Source organism: Salmo salar, chromosome ssa13 (genome assembly GCF_905237065.1).
Source record: "Salmo salar chromosome ssa13, Ssal_v3.1, whole genome shotgun sequence".
Lineage (NCBI taxonomy): Eukaryota > Metazoa > Chordata > Actinopteri > Salmoniformes > Salmonidae > Salmo > Salmo salar.
This window is the reverse complement of record NC_059454.1, coordinates 25908726-25928995: the sequence shown is the minus strand read 5'-3', so window position 1 is coordinate 25928995 and position 20270 is coordinate 25908726. Positions and strand designations below refer to the sequence as shown.

Here is a 20270-nt window from a genome sequence, read left to right as displayed (position 1 = left end):
TCCCAGTGCTGAATTGACGTCACGGAGTTGCAAACCCACAAGGGGGCGTGAATATCGCCCCCACAAAACTGTACAGTGGTTTCCATCTTTTCAGCAAAGTTTAAACAATTGTCTTCGTGTCATGTCTGTTCCACTGACACTTAGTTCTGTCTTTGGAAATCTCTAAATAACACACACAATTAATGGTTCAAATGTGCTATAGCTAATCATTTTTCCACCAAGGTCTACACACCATGCATGCACTCATCAAAACGGCATTTGAATGGCAAACAACCAGCACGTTTTTACAGTTTGCTTATTTCATCCATGTTTTGAAACAAACAGCACCAATGTGAACTGAGAAACAGAAGTTGGATGTAATGCCACTATTTATCCGATAGATGACAGCAGCGTATTCACCTCTGGGCAAAGTATGTCCGCGTTGTGGAAATTCGCTGTATTGTATGCCTTCTACAGGCCTCCGTAGTTTATGAATCCAGCACGGCGGGATTTGCTAACTGGCCAATCTGTTTGAAGCTGCTGTAAACCTAGCTACATTTTACAGGAGAAGAAAGGTAACGTTAACAACGGTACATTGGCAATGTACCACTACATGGATAACTGTGTAGTTGTATTTTGTAAATCTCGGTCTAGCTAGCTTGCTAAGTAGCTAGCAAGTCTAAAGTGTCAATCCAATCTAGCTAGCCAAGTTTGATACATAGCCAACGGTAACTAGTTAGCTAACGTTAGTGACTAGCTAGCTGATTTAGCTAGCATCTGCATGTGATAACTGAATGCTGAGCTACTAAATGTGATGTCTTTTTCAGGAGTAATGTGGTTATAATGTGTTCCTTGGCTCTGTTCCCCCCTCCGCTGCCCGGCTATGGAGAGACTTCTCAATACGACGAGTCCAACACAGATCCAGCAGTCTGGTTTGGGGTGGGTGGGTGGGCGGGCGGGCTATCATATCAATGCCAATCCGTGTACTAGTCACCACAAACTTCAGTTACCAAAAACTGTTTGTCACTGTAATGTTTAGATGTTTATTCTTATTAGGGTGTGTGTGTGTGTGTGTGTGTGTGTGTGTGTGTGTGTGTGTGTGTGTGTGTGTGTGTGTGTGTGTGATGTATTTCCATTTGCTGTAGGATTAACGTGCTCTGAATCTGTACTTCCCGGGAGAGTCACTGAAACCTCACAGCTGCCAAGAGAGCAGCAGCAAGGCAGCCTTTCGGGACCACTGTGAGACACTGTACACACGGAGTGCAGAGGCTTGGTGTGTGAGACACACATACACATAGACACAGACAGAGACACACACAGTCAATTCTCTAAGGCCCTGTTCACAAATCCCTACCTCTGTGTCTGTCTGCTAGGCGTGATGCAGGCCTCTCTGGACTCTTAAATGAAATAGCCAACTCCAGTGCAGAGGGTGAGTGCCATGTTATCTTTATTATTTCACGGTCTTGAAAGTATTACATGCAGACTGCGCTTCAGATAAGAAAGTGTTCTATCATGCAAGAGTTTGTGTAACTCTTTAATGTGTGTGTGTGTGTTCCCAGCGCCCAAGTGGCTAGAGGTTAGCTCTAGCTGTGTCCTGGCTTTGCTACGGTGGGTCTCCTCCTTCCACGGCTCTCTGTTTCCTCATCTCACAGTAAGTGGCCCAGTCTCAGTCAATTCACATGGCACAATTTCCATCAGTAACAATCAGACAATACAAAACTTGCCAGAGTGTTTTGGAATCTGCAGGCTTCTCTAATTGACTGTTGTTGTCTGCCCTTTGTCTTCAGTTAAGCAGCGAGGACATGACCGCTGTGTTTTCCCAGGTGCTCGACTGGTAAGACCACCTTTTTAGTTTCAGTCCCCAATTAGATCCTTAAATATACCCTCTCTTATGTCCTTGTCAAATATGAGTTATTTATTAACTAGGACAATGGTCACCAACCGGTCGATCACGATCGATTGGTCAGGTCAATCTTCAAGGCATTCCTAGTCGATCACTTGCTTGCGCTCCTTTTTAAATTGTATTTGTGCTGGATCGCTCAAATCACCTTGCCTACAGTTTCCACAACCCCGGCCACAGAAAATGTTATACTAGCCTACCCGAGATTCATAAAACCTTGTCCAGAGAGAGAGGGAGACCGTCAAAGAATACAGCAAAGAGCTGCTGTTTTTGAGTGAGTTCGTCTGTTTTTATTCATCACTGTCAACACTGTTTTATTATTTTATAGTTTGTGTGTGTGCATTGATATGTAGGCTACGTGTGCCTTTTAAAAAATGTATGTAGTTCTGTCCTTGAGCTGTTCTTGTCTATTAATGTTCTGTATTATGTCATTCTGTATTATATTTCATGTTTTGTGTGGACCCCAGGAGGAGTAGCTGCTGCTTTTCCAACAGCTAATGGGGATCCGAATAAAATACCAAAATCCACACTATTACAAAACATAAAATGTGTTTCTCCCTACTTCCACTGGCGCTGCAATGAATAATGAATGAGTAGACAAGTGAATCGATAGACCTGCGTTTATATTATTATTAGCAGCTCATCGTGTCTATTTTAATAATGAGGAATATTTAACATTCTCTGTTCATAGGAACAACATGAATTTGTACGAGGCAAATGTGGTGCAAGTAGAGTTTTGCCATCAAGTGGAAGACGATGTCCCCTCTCTCTGGTCAGTCTCACCGGAGGAGAGAACAGGAGCCATGAGAGGCGGACCCTCTGCTGCTCCCTCCCTCCGCTGAGACTAATGCTGTATTCAAAACAACTGGGAACTCGGAAATTTCCGACTTTAGTGTGTTCCAAGACAACTGGGAACTTTAAAACAAAATGTGATCCGACTGGGAAAAATCGTTTTGAACGGTCATATAACTCGGAATTTCAAGTTGCAAACTTGGGTATCTTTCTAGAGCTCAGACTTTCCGACCAGAAGATCACTGATGTTATGATTTGACCACGTTTTCTTTTCAGAGTTCCCAGTTGTCTTGAAATCACCATGACTATCAGATGCAGTCCAGTAAAATAAAAAAGCAAATTATTTCAAATGATGCTCAGTTGTGCCTTGCAAGTGCGACACCAACTGATCTATTTTCTTATCAAAGCTCGACTTTTGAAATATAATATGGTCTGAGAAGAACAGTATTGGCAGGCCAAGTAGACAATAATGTTTTAGTCCTACTGCACAAACCACATTTTTATTAGGTTAATGTTTTTTCGTTTTTTTATCATGTAAGAAAAGTTTAAAAAATCTGAGCGGTAGATCTTTCTTTTTAACTTCGAAAGTTATCTTGATTCAGAAAAGGTTGGTGACCACTGCTTTATGGTATATGGTGTTGTTCTGGGGCCAGTTGCACCACTTGGTCGTAAGTGGGTTGTAACTCTACGTCCGACGGAAAATGGGCTCTACGCCAGACCAAAGAATTATACTTGTTGCTAATATATACACTTCACAATAAATTATATTAAGAAATGTTTTATTTCAGAAAAACAGAATATGAGTCGGCCTACAGTGCATTCGTAAAGTATTCAGACCCGTTCACTTTTTCCACATTTTGTTATGTTACAACCTTATTCTAAAATTGATTAAATTGTTTTTCCCCCTCATCAATCTACACACAATACCCCATAATGACAAAGTCAAAACAGGTTATCAATTTTTACAAAAAAAAAATAAAAAATGTGTCTGATTTACATACAGTACCTTTCAAAAGTTTGGGTCACTTAGAAATGTCCTTGTTTTTGAAAGGAAAGCATATTTGTTGTCCATTAAAATAACATCAAATTGATCAGAAATACAGTGTAGATAGACATTGTTAATGTTGTAAATGACTATTGTAGCTGAAAACGGCAGATTTTTTAAAATGGAATATCTACATAGGTGTAACAGTATAGCTTCCATCCCTCTCCTCGCCCCTACCTGAGCTCGAACCAGGGACCCTCTACACATCAACAACTGCCTCCCCACGAAGCATCGTTACCCACCACTCCACAAAAGACGCGGCCCTTGCAGAGCAAGGGGAACAACTACTTCAAGGCCTCAGAGCGAGTGACGTCACCGATTGAAACGCTATTAGCGTGCATCCTGCTAACTAGCTAGCCATTTCACACTGGTTGCACTCACCCCCCTTTTGACCTCCCCCTTTTCCGCAGCAACCAGTGATCCGGGTCAACAGCATCAATGTATCAGTATAGCTTCCATCCCTCTCCTCGCCCCTACCTGAGCTCGAACCAGGGACCCTCTACACATCAACAACTGCCTCCCCACGAAGCATCGTTACCCACCACTCCACAAAAGCCGCGGCCCTTGTGGAGAAAGGGGAACAACTACTTCAAGGTCTCAGAGCAAGTGACGTCACGGATTGCAACGCTATTAGCTCGCACCCCACTAACTAGCTAGCCATTTCACACCGGTTACATAGGCGTACAGAGGCCCATTATCAGCAACCATCACTCCTGTGTTCCAATGTCACGTTGTGTTAGCTAATCCAAGTTTACAATTTTAAAAGGCTAATTGATCATCAGAAAACCCTTTTGCAATTGTAAGCACAGCTGAAACTGTTGTTCTGATTAAAGAAGCAATAAAACTGGCCTTCTTGAGACTAGTTGAGTATCTGGAGCATCAGCATTTGTGGGTTCGATTACAGGCTCAAAATGGCAAGAAACAGATAACTTTCTTCTGAAACTCATCAGTCTATTCTTGTTCTGTGAAATGAATGCTATTCCATGCGAGAAATTGCCAAGAAACTAAAGATCTCGTACAACGCCATGTACTACTCCCTTCACAGAACAGCTCAAACTGGTCCCAGCTTTGATGCACCTGTACTGACCTCGCCTTCTGGATGATAGCGGGGTGAACAGGCCGTGGCTAGGGTGGTTGATGTCCTTGATGATCTTTTTGGCCTTCCTGTGACATTGGGTGCTGTAGGTGTCCTGGAGGGCAGGTAGTTTGCCCCCGGTGATGCGTTGGGCAGATCGCACCACCCTCTGGAGAGCCCTGCGGTTGCGGGCAGTGCAGTTGCCGTACCAGGCTGGGATACAGCCTGACAGGATGCTCTCAATTGTGCATCTGTAAAAGTATGAGGGTTTTAGGGGCCAAGCCAAATTGGCGCGGATGCGCCTTCTTCACTACACTATCTGTGTGGGTGGACCATTTCAGATCGTAAGTGATGTGTACGCCAAGGAACTTGAAGCTTTCCACCTTCTCCACTGCGGTCCCGTCGATGTTGATAGTGGCGTGCTCCCACTGCTGTTTCCTGAAGTCCACAATCAGCTCCTTTGTTTGTTTTGTTGATGTTGAGTGAGAAGTTATTTTCCTGGCACTACTCTCCCAGGGCCCTCACCTCCTCTCTGTTGGCTGTCTCGTCATTGTTAGTAATCAGGCCTACTACTGTTTTGTCGTCTGCAAACTTGATGATTGAGTTGGAGGCTTGCGTGGCCACCCAGTCATGGGTGAACAGGGAGTACAGGAGGGGGCTGAGCACGCACCATTGTCGGGTCCCTGTGTTGAGGATCAGCGAAGTGGAGGTGTTGTTTCCTACCTTCACCACCTGAGGGCGGCCCATCAGGAAGTCCAGGACCCAGTTGCACAGGACGGGGTTCAGACCCAGGGCCCCAAACTTAATGATGAGCTTGGAGTGTACTATGGTGTTGAATGCTGATGAATAGTCAATGGATACATAAGTATTCCTCTTGTCCAGGTGGGATAGGGCAGTATGCAGTACGATGGCGATTGCATTGTCTGTGGATCTATTGGGGTGGTAAGTAAATCGAAGTGGCTCTAGGGTGTCAGGTAAGGTGGAGGTGATATGATCCTTAACTAGCCTCTCAAAGCACTTCATGATGACAGAAGTGAGTGCTATAGGGCGATAGTCTTTTAGTTCAGTTACCTTTGCTTTCTTGGGTACAGAAACAATGGTGGACATCTAGAAGCAAGTGAGGACAGCAGACTGGGATAGGGAGAGATTGAATATGTCCGTAAATACTCCAGCCAGCTGGTATGCGCATGCTCTGAGGACGGGGCAGGGATGCCGTCTTGGCCGGCAGCCTTGCCGGGGTTAACACGCTTAAATGTCTTACTCACGTCAGTCACCAGAGAAGCAGAGCCCACAGACCTTGGTAGCGGGCTGCGTCGGTGGCACTGTGTTATCCACAAAGCGGGCGAAGGTGTTGAGCTTGTCCGGAAGCAAGACGTCAGTGTTCGCGACGTGGCTGGTTTCCCCTTTGTAGTCCGTGATTGTCTGTTGACCCTGCCACATACGTCTCGTGTCTGACCCGTTGAATTGCGACTCCACTTTGTCTCTGTACTGAAGTTTTGCCTATTTCATTGGCTTACGGAGGGAATAACTACAATGTTTGTATTCGGTCATATTCCCAGTCACCTTGCCATGGTTAAATGCGGTGGTTCGTGCTTTCAGTTTTGCGCGAATGCTGCCATCTATTCATGGTTTCCGATTTGGGTTCACACACTTGCACTTCTACACTCGCTTACATGCACCCATTCACACGCACACAAACCCATCCATTTAAAACATGTACAGTCGTGGCCAAAAGTTTTGAGAATGACACAAATATTAATTTCCACAAAGTTTGCAGCTTCAGTGTCTTCAGATATTTTTGTCAGATGTTACTATGGAATACTGAAGTATAATTACAAGCATTTCGTAAGTGTCAAAGGCTTCTATTGACAATTACATGAAGTTGATGCGAAGAGTCAATATTTGCAGTGTTGACCCTTCTTTTTACAGACCTCTGCAATCCACCTTGGCATGCTGTCAATTAACTTCTGGGCCACATCCTGACTGATGGCAGCCCATTCTTGCATAATCAATGCTTGGAGTTTGTCAGAATTTGTGGGGTTTTGTTTATCCACCTCCCTCTTGAGGATTGACCACAAGTTCTCAATGGGATTAAGGTCTGGGGAGTTTCCTGGCCATGGACCCAAAATATCGATGTTTTGTTCCCCAAGCCACTTAGTTATCACCTTTGCCTTATGGCAAGGTGCTCCATCATGCTGGAAAAGGCATTGTTCGTCACCAAACTGTTCCTGGATGGTTGGGAGAAGTTGCTCTCGGAGGATGTGTTGGTACCACTCTTTATTCATGGCTGTGTTCTTAGGCAAAATTGTGAGTGAGCCTACTCCCTTGGCTGAGAAGCAACCCCACACATGAATGGTCTCAGGATGCTTTACTGTTGGCATGACACAGGACTGATGGTAGTGCTCACCTTGTCTTCTCCGGACAAGCTTTTTTACGGATGCCCCAAACAATTGGAAAGGGGATTCATCAGAGAAAATGACTTTACCCCAGTCCTCAGCAGTCCAATCCCTGAACCTTTTGCAGAATATCAGTCTGTCCCTGGTGTTTTTCCTGGAGAGAAGTGGCTTCTTTGCTGCCCTTCTTGACACCAGGCCATCCTCCAAAAGTCTTCGCCTCACTGTGCGTGCAGATGCACTCACACATGCCTGCTGCCATTTCTGAGCAAGCTCTGCACTGGTGGTGCCCCGATCCCGCAGCGGAATCAACTTTAGGAGACGGTCCTGGCGCTTGCTGGACTTTCTTGGGCTCCCTGAAGCCTTCTTCTCAACAATTGAACAGCTCTCTTTACAGGTCTTGATGATCCAATACATGGTTGATTTTGGTGCAATCTTACTGGCAGCAATATCCTTGCCTGTGAAGCCCTTTTTGTGCAAAGCAATGATGACGGCACATGTTTCCATCCAAAACATTAGGAACACCTTCCTAACATTGAGTTGCACCCCCTTTTGCCGGCACATGATGACGGCACATGTTTTCTTCCAAAACATTAGGAACACCTTCCTAACATTGAGTTGCACCCCCTTTTGCCCTCCGAACAGCCTCAATTGTCGAAAGCGTTCCACAGGGATGCTGGCCCATATTGACTGCAATGCTTCCCACAGTTGTGTCAAGTTGGCTGGATGTCCTTTGGGTGGTGGACCATTCTTGATACACACCGGAAACTGTTGAGCGTGAAAAACCCAGCAGCGTGCAGTTCTTGCCACAGTCAAACCGATGCACTTGGCACCTACTACCATACCCCGTTCAAAGGCACTTAAATACACTGCTCAAAAAAATAAAGGGAACACTTAAACAACACAATGTAACTCCAAGTTAATCACACTTCTGTGAAATCAAACTGTCCACTTAGGAAGCAACACTGATTGACAATAAATTTCGTATGCTGTTGTGCAAATGGAATAGACAACAGGTGGAAATTATAGGCAATTAGCAAGACACCCCCAATAAAGGAGTGGTTCTGCAGGTGGGGACCACAGAATCAAATCAAATGTATTTATATAGCCCTTCGTACATCAGCTGATATCTCAAAGTGTTGTACAGAAACCCAGCCTAAAACCCCAAACAGCAAGCAATGCATGTGAAAGAAGCACGGTGGCTAGGAAAAACTCCCTAGGAAAAACTCCCTAGAAAGGCCAAAAACCTAGGAAGAAACCTAGAGAGGAACCAGGCTATGAGGGGTGGCCAGTCATCTTCTGGCTGTGCAGGGTGGATATTATAACAGAACATGGTCAAGATGTTAAAATGTTCATAAATGACCAGCATGGTCAAATAATAATAATCATAGTAGTTGTCGAGGGTGCAACAAGCACGTCCGGTGAACAGGTCAGGGTTCCATAGCCGCAGGCAGAACAGTTGAAACTGGAGCAGCAGCACGGCCAGGTGGACTGGGGACAGCAAGGAGTCATCATACCAGGTAGTCCTGAGGCATGGTCCTAGGGCTCAGGTCCTCCGAGAGAAAGACAGAAAGAGAGAATTAGAGAGAGCATATTTAAATTGACACATGACACCGGATAAGACAAGAGAAATACTCCAGATGTAACAGACTGACCCTAGCCCCCCAACACATAAACTACTGCAGCATAAATACTGGAGGCTGAGACAGGAGGGATCAGAAGACACGGTGGCCCCATCCGATGATACCCCCGGACAGGGCCAAACAGGCAGGATATAACCCCACCCACTTTGCCAAAGCACAGCCCCCACACCACTAGAGGGATGTCTCCAACCACCAACTTACCGTCCTAAGACAAGGCCGAGTATAGCCCACAACGATCTCCGCCATGGCACAACCCAGACCACTTCTCAGTTCCTATGCTTCCTGGCTGATGTTTTGGTCACTTTTGAATGCTGGCGGTGCTTTCACTCTAGTGGTAGCATGAGACGGAGTCTACAACCCACACAAGTGGCTCAGGTAGTGCAGCTCATCCAGGATGGCACATCAATGCGAGCTATGGCAAGAAGGTTTGCTGTGTCTGTCAGCGTAGTGTCCAGAGCATGGAGGCGCTACCAGGAGACAGGCCAGTACATCAGGAGACGTGGAGGAGGCCGTAGGAGGGCAACAACCCAGCAGCAGGACCGCTACCTCCGCCTTTGTGCAAGGAGGAGCAGGAGAAGCACTGCCAGAGCCCTGCAAAATGACCTCCAGCAGGCCACAAATGTGCATGTGTCTGCTCAAACGGTCAGAAACAGACTCCATGAGGGTGGTATGAGGGCCCGACGTCCACAGGTGGGGGTTGTGCTTACAGCCCAACACCGTGCAGGACGTTTGGTATTTGCCAGAGAACACCAGGATTGGCAAATTCTCCACTGGCGCCCTGTGCTCTTCACAGATGAAAGCAGGTTCACACTGAGCACGTGACAGACGTGACAGAGTCTGGAGATGCCGTGGAGAACGTTCTGCTGCCTGCAACATCCTCCAGCATGACCGGTTTGGCGGTGGGTCAGTCATGGTGTGGGGTGGCATTTCTTTGGGGGGCCGCACAGCCCTCCATGTGCTCGCCAGAGGTAGCCTGACTGCCATTAGGTACCGAGATGAGATCCTCAGACCCCTTGTGAGACCATATGCTGGTGCGGTTGGCCCTGGGTTCCTCCTAATGCAAGACAATGCTAGACCTCATGTGGCTGGAGTGTGTCAGCAGTTCCTGCAAGAGGAAGGCATTGATGCTATGGACTGGCCCACCCGTTCCCCAGACCTGAATCCAATTGAGCACATCTGGGACATCATGTCTCGCTCCATCCACCAACGCCACGTTGCACCACAGACTGTCCAGGAGTTGGCGGATGCTTTAGTCCAGGTCTGGGAGGAGATCCCTCAGGAGACGATCCGCCACCTCATCAGGAGCATGCCCAGGCGTTGTAGGGAGGTCATACAGGCACGTGGAGGCCACACACACTACTGAGCCTCATTTTGACTTGTTTTAAGGACATTACATCAAAGTTGGATCAGCCTGTAGTGTGGTTTTCCACTTTCATTTTGAGTGTGACTCCAAATCCAGACCTCCATGGGTTGATAAATTGGATTTCCATTGATTATTTTTGTGTGATTTTGTTGTCAGCACATTCAACTATGTAAAGAAAAAAAGTATTTAATAAGATTATTTCTTTCATTCAGATCTAGGATGTGTTGTTTAAGTGTTCCCTTTATTTTTTTGAGCAGTATATTTTGTCTGGCACATTCACCCTCTGAATGGCACACATACACAATCCATGTCTCAATTGTATCGAGGCTTAAAAATCCTTTAACTGGTCTTCTCCCCTGCATCTGCACTGATTTGAAGTGTATTTAACAGGTGACCTCAATAAGGGATCATAGCTTTCACCTGGTCAGTCTGTCATGGAAAGAGCAGGTGCTCCTAATGTTTTGTACACTGAGTGTATAATGGCACAATCTTTATTTTAATAACTTTTTTTCTTCCGGTTTGCGCTCATATATACCGATTAATCGGCCGATTTTAGAATTAAATTTAAAAAAAAAAGAAGTTATTTGTAATAATGACAATTACAACAATACTGAATGAACACTTATTTTAACTTAATATAATACATCAATAAAATCAATTTAGCCTCAAATAAATAATGAAACATGTTCAATTTGGTTTAAATAATGCAAAAACAAAGTGTTGGAGAAGAAAGTAAAAGTGCAATATGTGCCATGTAAAAAAAAAAAGCTAACATTTAAGTTCCTTGCTCAGAACATGAGAACATATGAAAGCTGGTGGTTCCTTTTAACATGAGTCTTCAGTATTCCCAGGTAAGAAGTTTTAGGTTGTTGTTATTATAGGAATTATAGGACTATTTCTCTCTATACGATTTGTATTTCATATACCTTTGACTATTGGATGTTCTTATAGGCACTTTAGTATTGCCAGTGTAACAGTATAGCTTCCGTCCCTCTCCTCGCTCCTACCTGGACTCGAACCAGGAACCCATCGACAACAGCCACCCTCGAAGCAGCGTTACCCATGCAGAGCAAGGGGAACAACTACTCCAAGTCTCAGAGGGAGTGACGTTTGAAACGCTATTAGCGCGCACCCCGCTAACTAGCTAGCCATTTCACATCGGTTACACCAGACTAATCTCGGGAGTTGATAGGCTTGAAGTCATAAACAGCACAATGCTTGAAGCATTGCGAAGAGCTGCTGGCAAACGCACGAAAGTGCTGTTTGAATGAATGCTTACGAGCCTGCTGGTGCCTACCATTGCTCAGTCAGACTGCTCTATCAAATCATAGACTTAATTATAACATAATAACACACAGAAATACGAGCCTTTTGTCATTAAAATGGTCGAATCCGGAAACTATCATTTCGAAAACAAAAAGTTTATTCTTTCAGTGAAATACGGAACCGTTCCGTATTTTATTTAATGGATGGCATCCCTAAGTCAAAATATTGCTGTTACATTATACAACCTTCAATGTTATGTCATAATTAATTACGGCCTTTGTTAGGAATAAATGGACTTCACACAGTTCGCAATGAGCCATGCGGCCCAAACTGCTGCATATACCCTGACTTCTTGCACGGAACGCAAGAGAAGTGACACAATTTCCCTAGTTATAAGAAATTCATGTTAGCAGGCAATATTAACTAAATATGCAGGTTTAAAAATATATATTTCTGTATTCATTTTAAAGAAAGGCATTGATGTTTATAGTTAGGTACATTGGTGCAACGACAGTGCTTTTTTCGCAAATGCGCTTGTTAAATCATCACTCGTTTGTCGAAGTAGGCTGTGATTCGATGAGAAACTAACAGGCACCGCATCGATTATATGCAACGCAGGACCAGCTAGATAAACTAGTAATATCATCAACCATGTGTAGTTAACTAGTGATTATGTTAAGATTGATTGATTGTTTTTCATAAGATAAGTTTAATGCTAGCTAGCAACTTACCTTGGCTTATTGCTGCCCTCGCGTAACAGGTAGTCAGCCTGCCACGCAGGCTCCTCATGGAGTGCAATGTAAGGCAGGTGGAGCGTTGGACTAGTAACTGGAAGGTTGCAAAAACGAATCCCCGAGCTGACATGGTCAAAATCTGTCGTTTTGCCCCTGAACAAGGCAGTTAACCCACCGTTCCTAGGCCGTCATTGAAAATAAGAATGTGTTCTTAACTGACTTGCCTAGTTAAATAAAGGTGTATAAAAAATATATATATAATAAAAAAAATTTTAAAAACGCCAAATCGGTGTCCAAAAATACAGATGACCGATTGTTATGAAATCTTGAAATCGGCCCTAATTAATCGGCCATTCCAATTAATCGGTCGACCTCTAATATAGGCCTATATGTATGCATAAGCTATAATATGCATATGGGTGTTTTGAATTAATCATCACCTTAGAAAGCGCTGTCCATTTCCGTGTTTGAATTTGAAACAACATCCACAAGGAACATATTTTCCACTCAGTTTCAACCTTTTGTTGAACTTTCTTCAAATTGATCGATCACTGTGAAGTACGTTTTAAAAGCATGATACTGTTTTGATGATAAGTATGTGATGTGATTTTCAATTGCAACTGCATTGACAATAGAGCCCTCAGTACCAGGCCATTAATGACCTGATGGTTGTTAGGGAGTTGGGTACAACCAACGCATGTCCAGAGTGCATAGAAGGAGATTTCCGTGGCTTAATGTTCACGTGGAATATGACTGCGGTCACGACTCATGACTGCTGGTGTGGCAGTAATACGGTCACCGCAACAGCCCTATAAAAGATCAATGTTTTTTAAGCCCTACTGGTGCAACTAGACCCTATTGTTGCTCCCTGTGTTTCAGGTCGGACTGTGCAGTGTGGAGCTTCACCCACACACCCAGAAGTGTGCTGTTTCCCGTTAAGACGACCCCATCCAGATCTACAACCCCAAGAGGTAAGTAGCAGACTCATGGCCCCACTGTCGGTCTATTGCAATGGTGCTGTGTCATTGACTATTAAACTCTATGGGAGTTTCTCAACTCCTCCGTCCTGTTCTCTGGGGCCTGAAAATTGATGTGGTCGAGGAGAATGCTAATTCGTTAGTAGGTGAACGGAGGAATATGCTCACCTCCTCGATTACATCCTTCGGCAGAGGGTTCACAAGAGTATCCTACGGTCGGCTATCGCGGAAGAGTTTTGAAACCAGTCACACCCCCTTTGAAACAGCTGTTGTGTTCTCTGAGGAGAAAAGAATGCACATATTTGAAAACAAAACTTATCTTTAATCTATAAAATGTCTAGCACAACTATCTAATTACATTTTTCCTGAAGATATTTATTTTGGGATTCCTAAACGTGATTTACATGATGACGCGCAAGTGGAGAAGGAGAGTCATTTCATATAAGCAAAATTGTTTCCTCTCTTCGCCGCCTCTTGATTATTTTTTACCTTTTCAAAAGGTGAGGAGAGGACGTGAGGAGCCGAGCAAAACCAATTGAGAATCTTCGTATGGGTCGGTTTCCTGGATTCAGATGAAACCTATGTCCTCAAAATCATATTCAGTCAGACCAACCTAGTGTGGTGTTAAACTTGTTCTGTCTCGCTCTCTCTCTCGCTCTGTCTCTCTCTCAAACACTGTCTCTCTCCCTCAGTGCTCCTACTCCCACCCTAAAGCACCGTCTGCAGCGCAGTGTGGCAGCCCTGCAGTGGAAGCCTCTGTGTGCGTCTGCCCTGGCCGTGGCCTGTCACAACTGCCTGCTGGTCTGGCATGTGGACCCCACCTCGTTCTCTGCCAGGTATACATGCTCATTATTATACTCCTCAACTTTCTTTTTCTCCGTCCTCCCTATTTCTCAATTCAATCTCTTTCTATCTCTCCTTCCCTCCCACAGACTCTCTTCTGGCTGTGCCCAGGTCCTGTCCCACCCAGGCCACTCCGCTGTCACTTCCATGGCATGGTCACCTAACGGATCTCTCCTGGTGTCGGCCTCTCCCAGGGACACTGCCATGCTGGTAGGAACCAGCAGTCTCAACCTCTACTCAACTGTGAAAGTATTTTACTGTGATGCTGGAACATCCTTGTGACTCTGTATTTCTCTCGCTTTCGCTCTCTCTTTCTCTCTGTCTCTGTTTCTATCTCTGTCAGGTGTGGGATGTAGCTGTTGAGAGCTGTGTGCCTCTACCGTGTGGGAGGGGGAGGAGTCACGTACCTGTCCTGGTCCCCTGATGGCAGTCGCGTGCTGGCAGCTTCCCCCTCCTCCCTCTTCAGGTCAGAGACAGTAGTGCAGGAGAGCTTTATGTCGTTAAGGCCCATTATCAGCAACCAACTCACTCCTGTTTTCCAATGGCACGTTGTGTTAGCTAATCCAAGTTTATCATTTTAAAAGTCTAATTGATCATTAGAAAACCCTTTTGCAAGTATGTTAGCACAGCTGAAAACTGTTGTTCTGATTAAAGAAGCAATAAAACTGGTCTTCCATTGGAACACAGGAGTGATGGTTGCTAATAATGGGCTTGTGTAGATATTCCCTTCATCCGTTTCCAGCTAGAATAGTCATTTACAACATTAACAATGTCTACACTGCATTTCTAATTAATTTGATGTTATATTAATGGACAAAATGTGCTTTTCTTTCAAAAACAAGGACATTTCTATGTGAACCCAAACTTTAGAACAGTAGTGTATGTATTGTGTGTGTTGCTGCAGGGTTTGGGAAACCAGGATGTGGACTTGCGAGCGGTGGCCTTGTCTGAAGGGGCGCTGTCAGGTGAGACACCTGGTCTGTGTGATTGTTTGTGTGTTTGGCTAACTGTCTCTCTGTAACTGTCTAGTCTGGCAGTTGGAGTCCCGATGGGAGTCGGCTGCTCTTCAGTGTGCAAGGTGAGACTGTCATCTATGCCCTAACTTTCACTGACACCCCAGGTACAAACACAATACCATGTATGATATGAAGCACACCAACCTCTTACAGTTGTTTTACACTGTGTGCTGTGTGCTTGCGTTGTTTGTTTTGATGTAAGTCCTCCTCTTTCTCCACTAGGGATGCCCTTAGGGATGTCAGGGGGGCCGAAGGCAGCAACAGTGGTGGCCGACCTGTCTAAGACAACCTTAAATACACCAGATGGAGATATGGCGTAAGGAAAGGCCTGGGTTAACTAGTCATTCACTAAACTAGTTATTGATTAACCTTACAGATTAGCTTATTGTGTATGTGTTTTTTTCAGGGTCGGAGGAGAGATCCAGTCGCTAGCGTGGGACCCGACAGGAGAGAGACTAGCCGTGCTTCTCAAAAGTCAGGCTCCTTCCCTCCTCTTTCTCCAAGTTGGAAAGTGTTGTTTTTTTTCTTCATCTTCTCTCCTCCACTCACTTCCTCCCTCTTACCCGTTCCATCAGGAGATGCTGAAGCAGGCCACCCTGCCATGATCGCAGTGTTCAAGACTCAAATCAACCCCGCTTTTAAGCTTCTGCCATGGTAGGTGCTCTAGTATGTTATATATCCAGGAGGGTGTCTCAGTGTTGTGTATCTCTGTATGTCAGTGGTAATAACTGTCTGTCTATGTGTTCCAGTGGTTTTGTTCAGGGGAGGCCGGGACAGAGCCCAGACTGATGCAGTTCAACCCCAATTACCATCATGGAGCCCAGCTCACTGTGGTCAGTCTCTACAAACGCTATTCTTTACATGTAGGGGACCACCAGGCATTTAGATGTTTCCCCACAGTGCTGCTTAAACTGATCTTAAAGCTATATTTTACTTTCAATTTTAAAGTTTTTATTTGTTTTTAGTTTTACTCAAAAGTAGTTTATGCATTAATGTCATTTGAATGGGAAAGATGGGCAATGAGACTTCAACTAGAAATTGTACATGGTCTACACACTGATCATTCCATTTGACATGGCTGTTGACGTGCTGCAGTGAATAGAGCACAAGGTCTAGCTAGGTGGCACTCATCTCAGTGACTAGTGATGTTGTCACTCCACAGTGTTGGTCTAATGGAAAGATTACCCATATGCCTTTTTGCTTTATGAGTGCTGGGAATCCCCAGCCCGGCCTGGGAGGCAGCCCCTCTCTCCCCCTGTCCCATGGCAGGCCAGCAGACTACGCCAACCAGACACTCTACACAGAACTCCTAACCACACACACACGCAAACTAACATAGAAACCATATTTCAAGTCATGTTTGTAAGTACAATTTATAATTTTTGGAACACTTGTTAAATAAACGTGTACAAAGTGTTATGCAAATGGGTATTTGTGTCTTTTTTTTATGCCTAGTCCAAGACATGGCAAGGGGGTTGGTGGGATGAGGTAAAGGTCAAGCCATCGCCGGTTTGTTCTTGCAAAAGAGTTGAATGAGTTGATTGGGAGGCTTCAGTGTGTCTTTAATGATGTTTCTTAAATCATCTCCATGTTCTAAGGTAAAAGAGTATACTGTATCGTCCCTTATTCTATACTTGGCAATAATAAGTATTCAATCTTAGAACAATCTGGCATTAATAGGATAGTTTGGTGTTTTACCTTCCTGATTTGCCCTTCACTTTCGGTCAAGAATAATCAGAAGGATTTAAGTAAACTATAATGTGACATTAGTGATAATGTCAATGTAGGTTTGTGATAACAAGAATATTTTCCCTTTACAGAAGAATATATCACTGTTTAGTCTTTTCAGTCTAATTTTTATTGCTCAGAAGAAAGATATGGAGAGGTACAGAGAGGAGAACGGAAGTGTAGAGGATAAGGGAAACAGACAAGCGGGTCACCAAACGCTGACAAACACCTACGTGGTCATGTCTTGAAGCATCATTAAAACATTACTGTTAATGTACAAAATACTTCAATTCCATTCAGCACATTATTTTCTCTACTTTATTTATCTCTTAGTTGAAACAGAAAGAAGTCAACCATGCCTGACCCCACCCTGAAAACCGGTGAATGAATACAGTACTTTAATTCCTGTGTTATGACATTCTCTCATAGGAAAACACACTCACACATGCATACTTACACACACATGCCATGCACTCACAAACATTCAAAAAGGGTAACTGACCTCTCAACAACTACAAGAAAAACTAAGTACACAGGCCTTGGGTTCAGTTAACAGAAAAGGTTATTTAACCCCCATGCCTTTTCTGTACTTATTTCAAAGAAACTCAGTTAAAAGTCAACTTAATTGTTACTTGGTATTTCCTTTTTATTTCCAATTTACATCAATTAAAAGTGTAACAAAATAAACAAACAAAAAAAAAATGATCATGATCATAATAAAATTTAATAATAACAAAAAAATATACACACCCTCACACACACAGAGACAACCCACCCTGGTTGTTTTGGGCGGCTCTCCTTGGAGTCCCGTCATTCTATTTGTGGGGCATGAACTCCATAGGGTACTACCCAAAGTCCCTTGGTTCTCTGCCTTGCCTGGCTGCACTTGTCCTCCAGGGTGGGGTGTGTGTGTGTGGTGTGAGGCTAGTGGGAATTGGGGGGGGGACAATGGCAGAGACTGAATGCTAGAACTCATAGCACCTTCTGAAGACGGAGCAACCCAAAGCAAAGATGGCCGTTCAGCCCCAGTTCCACCCAAAAGCAAATTTTGGTCAGCTCAAGATTTAAGGTCAACGTTTTCACTTTGTTTTTCAGCGTGAGGTAGCTTTAAACAATCAGGATGACTACAACTTCCACCAATTTTATTAGAAAATGTAGGTTGTTTGTGAACTGAGTAAGATATTTTCCTCTAATGGACAGTGAAGGGGTAAAAGACAATGGAAAAATACATCCCAAATGAATCCTCATTTTCCAAAAAGTGTTGGTGTGCATATATCTAGACACATGTACACACGCAATGTGGAAATATATATATAAAACCATCTGGCTGTTTATAAACACACACTTTTACAACATAGAACCAAAGATTTATAATGCACAGTCAAAGTTTCGCTCCTCGTCTTGATGGTAAAAAAACATTTGGAGCACTTGGACTTGTTTATAATAACTGAAAATATGTTTTGGTCTACATTGATTCAAAATGGCATATTTGTAGCTAGGTCGGGGAGGAGACGGGGGAGGGAGGTGGAGTAGAAGTGGGAGGTTCTGGGTCTTCTGTGGTAGGATGGGCTTGTGTTGCTCTTATGGTGAAGCTCCCTAGTCCTACTGTACCTCTCCTCTGCCCATGTGAGGTTTAGACAATAAATAAGTGACATCGAGTCATGTTCCTGTTTCTTCATCACTCGTCTCTTGGCTTGGTCCCTCTTCCTCCTGGCTCATTCCCTTCAACTGTGAGCCATGGGAAACATGACTGGATCTCAGGAAGTGGGTTGACAGGGACTGCTGGAACGCCGGTGCCCTTCAGTGCTAACATCCATGGAGTACAACTTGGAGAGCACTTTGCCAGAGAAAAAGTTTCCTTTTTTTAAGTTAGTCTTCTTTTTTTGTAGAGTGTGTGTGTGTATTGTTTCATAGTTGAGTTATTTCTTTCATGTTTTAGTTTTTTTGCCGTTGTGTTTATTTCACTTTACAAAAAGCAGACTGCACCCACATCCAGACCGAACTCCTGGTCCGCTCCTCCAATGTCCATAGGAGCAATGTCCACGATGGGCAGACGGGAGGTCTTCTGTGTTTTGTACTCGAAGACAGTCTTTCCCCACTGGCCTGTGTGTTTCTGTGGGACGACAACAGAGACGTGTTGAAGCACAGTAACCCACTATATATTCCCATAGACTACAACAACAGAAAAACTGCTTCTTTTTTTTACGGTGACTGCACTGTGCCTTCCCCCATGGTCCTACTTAACTATGTCCATCCTTTCCCTGACCTAACTTGACAGTGCCTATCCCTCTCACCTTGCAGCCATCCTCCACAACGCTGTAGGTGAAGCGGCTGTTTCCCTCAGCTCTGATCTCCACGTCGTTGGAGCCCTGGAGCAGCAGACCCTTCTTCAGGTTGCTGGTGGATGCGTCCATGTAGGCCACGCTGTTCTTGCAGTGGTAGGTGAGGTTCTGAGATGCTTCCGTGGACAGCAGCCTTAGGAAGGTCAGCTGGATACTGGCAGCGTTGGTACCGTCCTCAGCGTAGCTGAACTATACAGGGAGAGGGAGGGTTAAGTGTGACATGGTAAGGACGAGTGCAGTCACAAAAATGGAGGTCATATGGAGGTCATAGGTTTATGGATGGTAGGATTTGGTGATGTCTACCAATTATCTGCGAGGCTGAAATATAGGTTGTCTAATTCATAAAAGGAAACACTGAGGAAGGGTTTGACTGATGATCAGGATATCCCTTGAAATGAAGTTCTACTAAAGGAGTAGCTATGTTTCACTCCAAGGTGCCAATGACATTATTATTCATAGAAAGAAGAGACTCACGTGGAATCCTCCATTCATAGTCTCTCCGAACCAGACGTGTTTGCGGTCCTTGCTCTTGCTTGTCCACCAGTTCTTTTGAGGCACGTTGGCTATGCTGGGGTACACACAGGTCTCGCCAGTCTCCATGTTGCAGAAGACCTTGATGGCATCAGCTGTGCTACCAATGTTAGGATCCACCCAGTAGTCACCTGAAGAACGAGAGGAGCAGAGGAAGAATTGTTCAAACCCTAGCACTGTTTGGACTGATCATGTTATACACGTGCTCTTTCCTTTCTACACTGTATATTTTTGGGGAATCTTCCTTGATGAATAAAAAACACAATTCCATAAATCCATTTCTCTTTTTTCTTTCCATTCACTCTATCTTCTCCCTCTCCTCTGCCCGTTCCCCCACTCACCGCTCTTCCACTCTGGGTGGCACAGTCTGAGGTCTCTGCAGGTGCGGGCAGGGTTCTTCTGGCTACCATCAGGGCTGCGCAGGTTCTCGATCTGGTTGTTGAGGGACTTGAGTGTGGAGTCCACCTCCACGTCGTGCTGCCTCAGGGAGCTGGACGCCTCATCAGCCCTCATGTACCTCAGGGGATCCGGAGACTTCTCAGGCTGAGACAGGCCAGCAAAGGCAGACATGTCGATGCCAGGGCCGGGAGGACCAGGTGGACCAGGGGGTCCGGGGTTACCAGGTGGACCCTGAAGGAGGAGA

The 20270-nt window shown here is 44.7% G+C and overlaps 1 protein-coding gene and 1 pseudogene across 1 annotated transcript in view; one reads left to right on the top strand and one right to left on the bottom strand.

Moving 5' to 3' along the window:
- Positions 1 to 1130: 1130 nt before the first annotated feature.
- On the top strand, positions 1131 to 16451 carry LOC106566710 (aladin-like; annotated as a pseudogene).
- A 410-nt stretch (positions 16452 to 16861) lies between these two features.
- Positions 16862 to 20270, bottom strand: part of LOC106566709 (collagen alpha-1(II) chain) — a 28872-nt gene continuing 25463 nt past the window's right edge. The window contains exons 50-53 of the mRNA XM_014135018.2: positions 19969 to 20257; positions 19571 to 19758; positions 19049 to 19285; positions 16862 to 18867 (exon numbers count right to left, since the gene is read on the bottom strand). Of these exons, the coding sequence (XP_013990493.1) occupies positions 18721 to 18867; positions 19049 to 19285; positions 19571 to 19758; positions 19969 to 20257 (861 nt within the window). The 3' untranslated portion in view covers positions 16862 to 18720. The remainder of the gene's footprint in view (positions 18868 to 19048; positions 19286 to 19570; positions 19759 to 19968; positions 20258 to 20270) is intronic.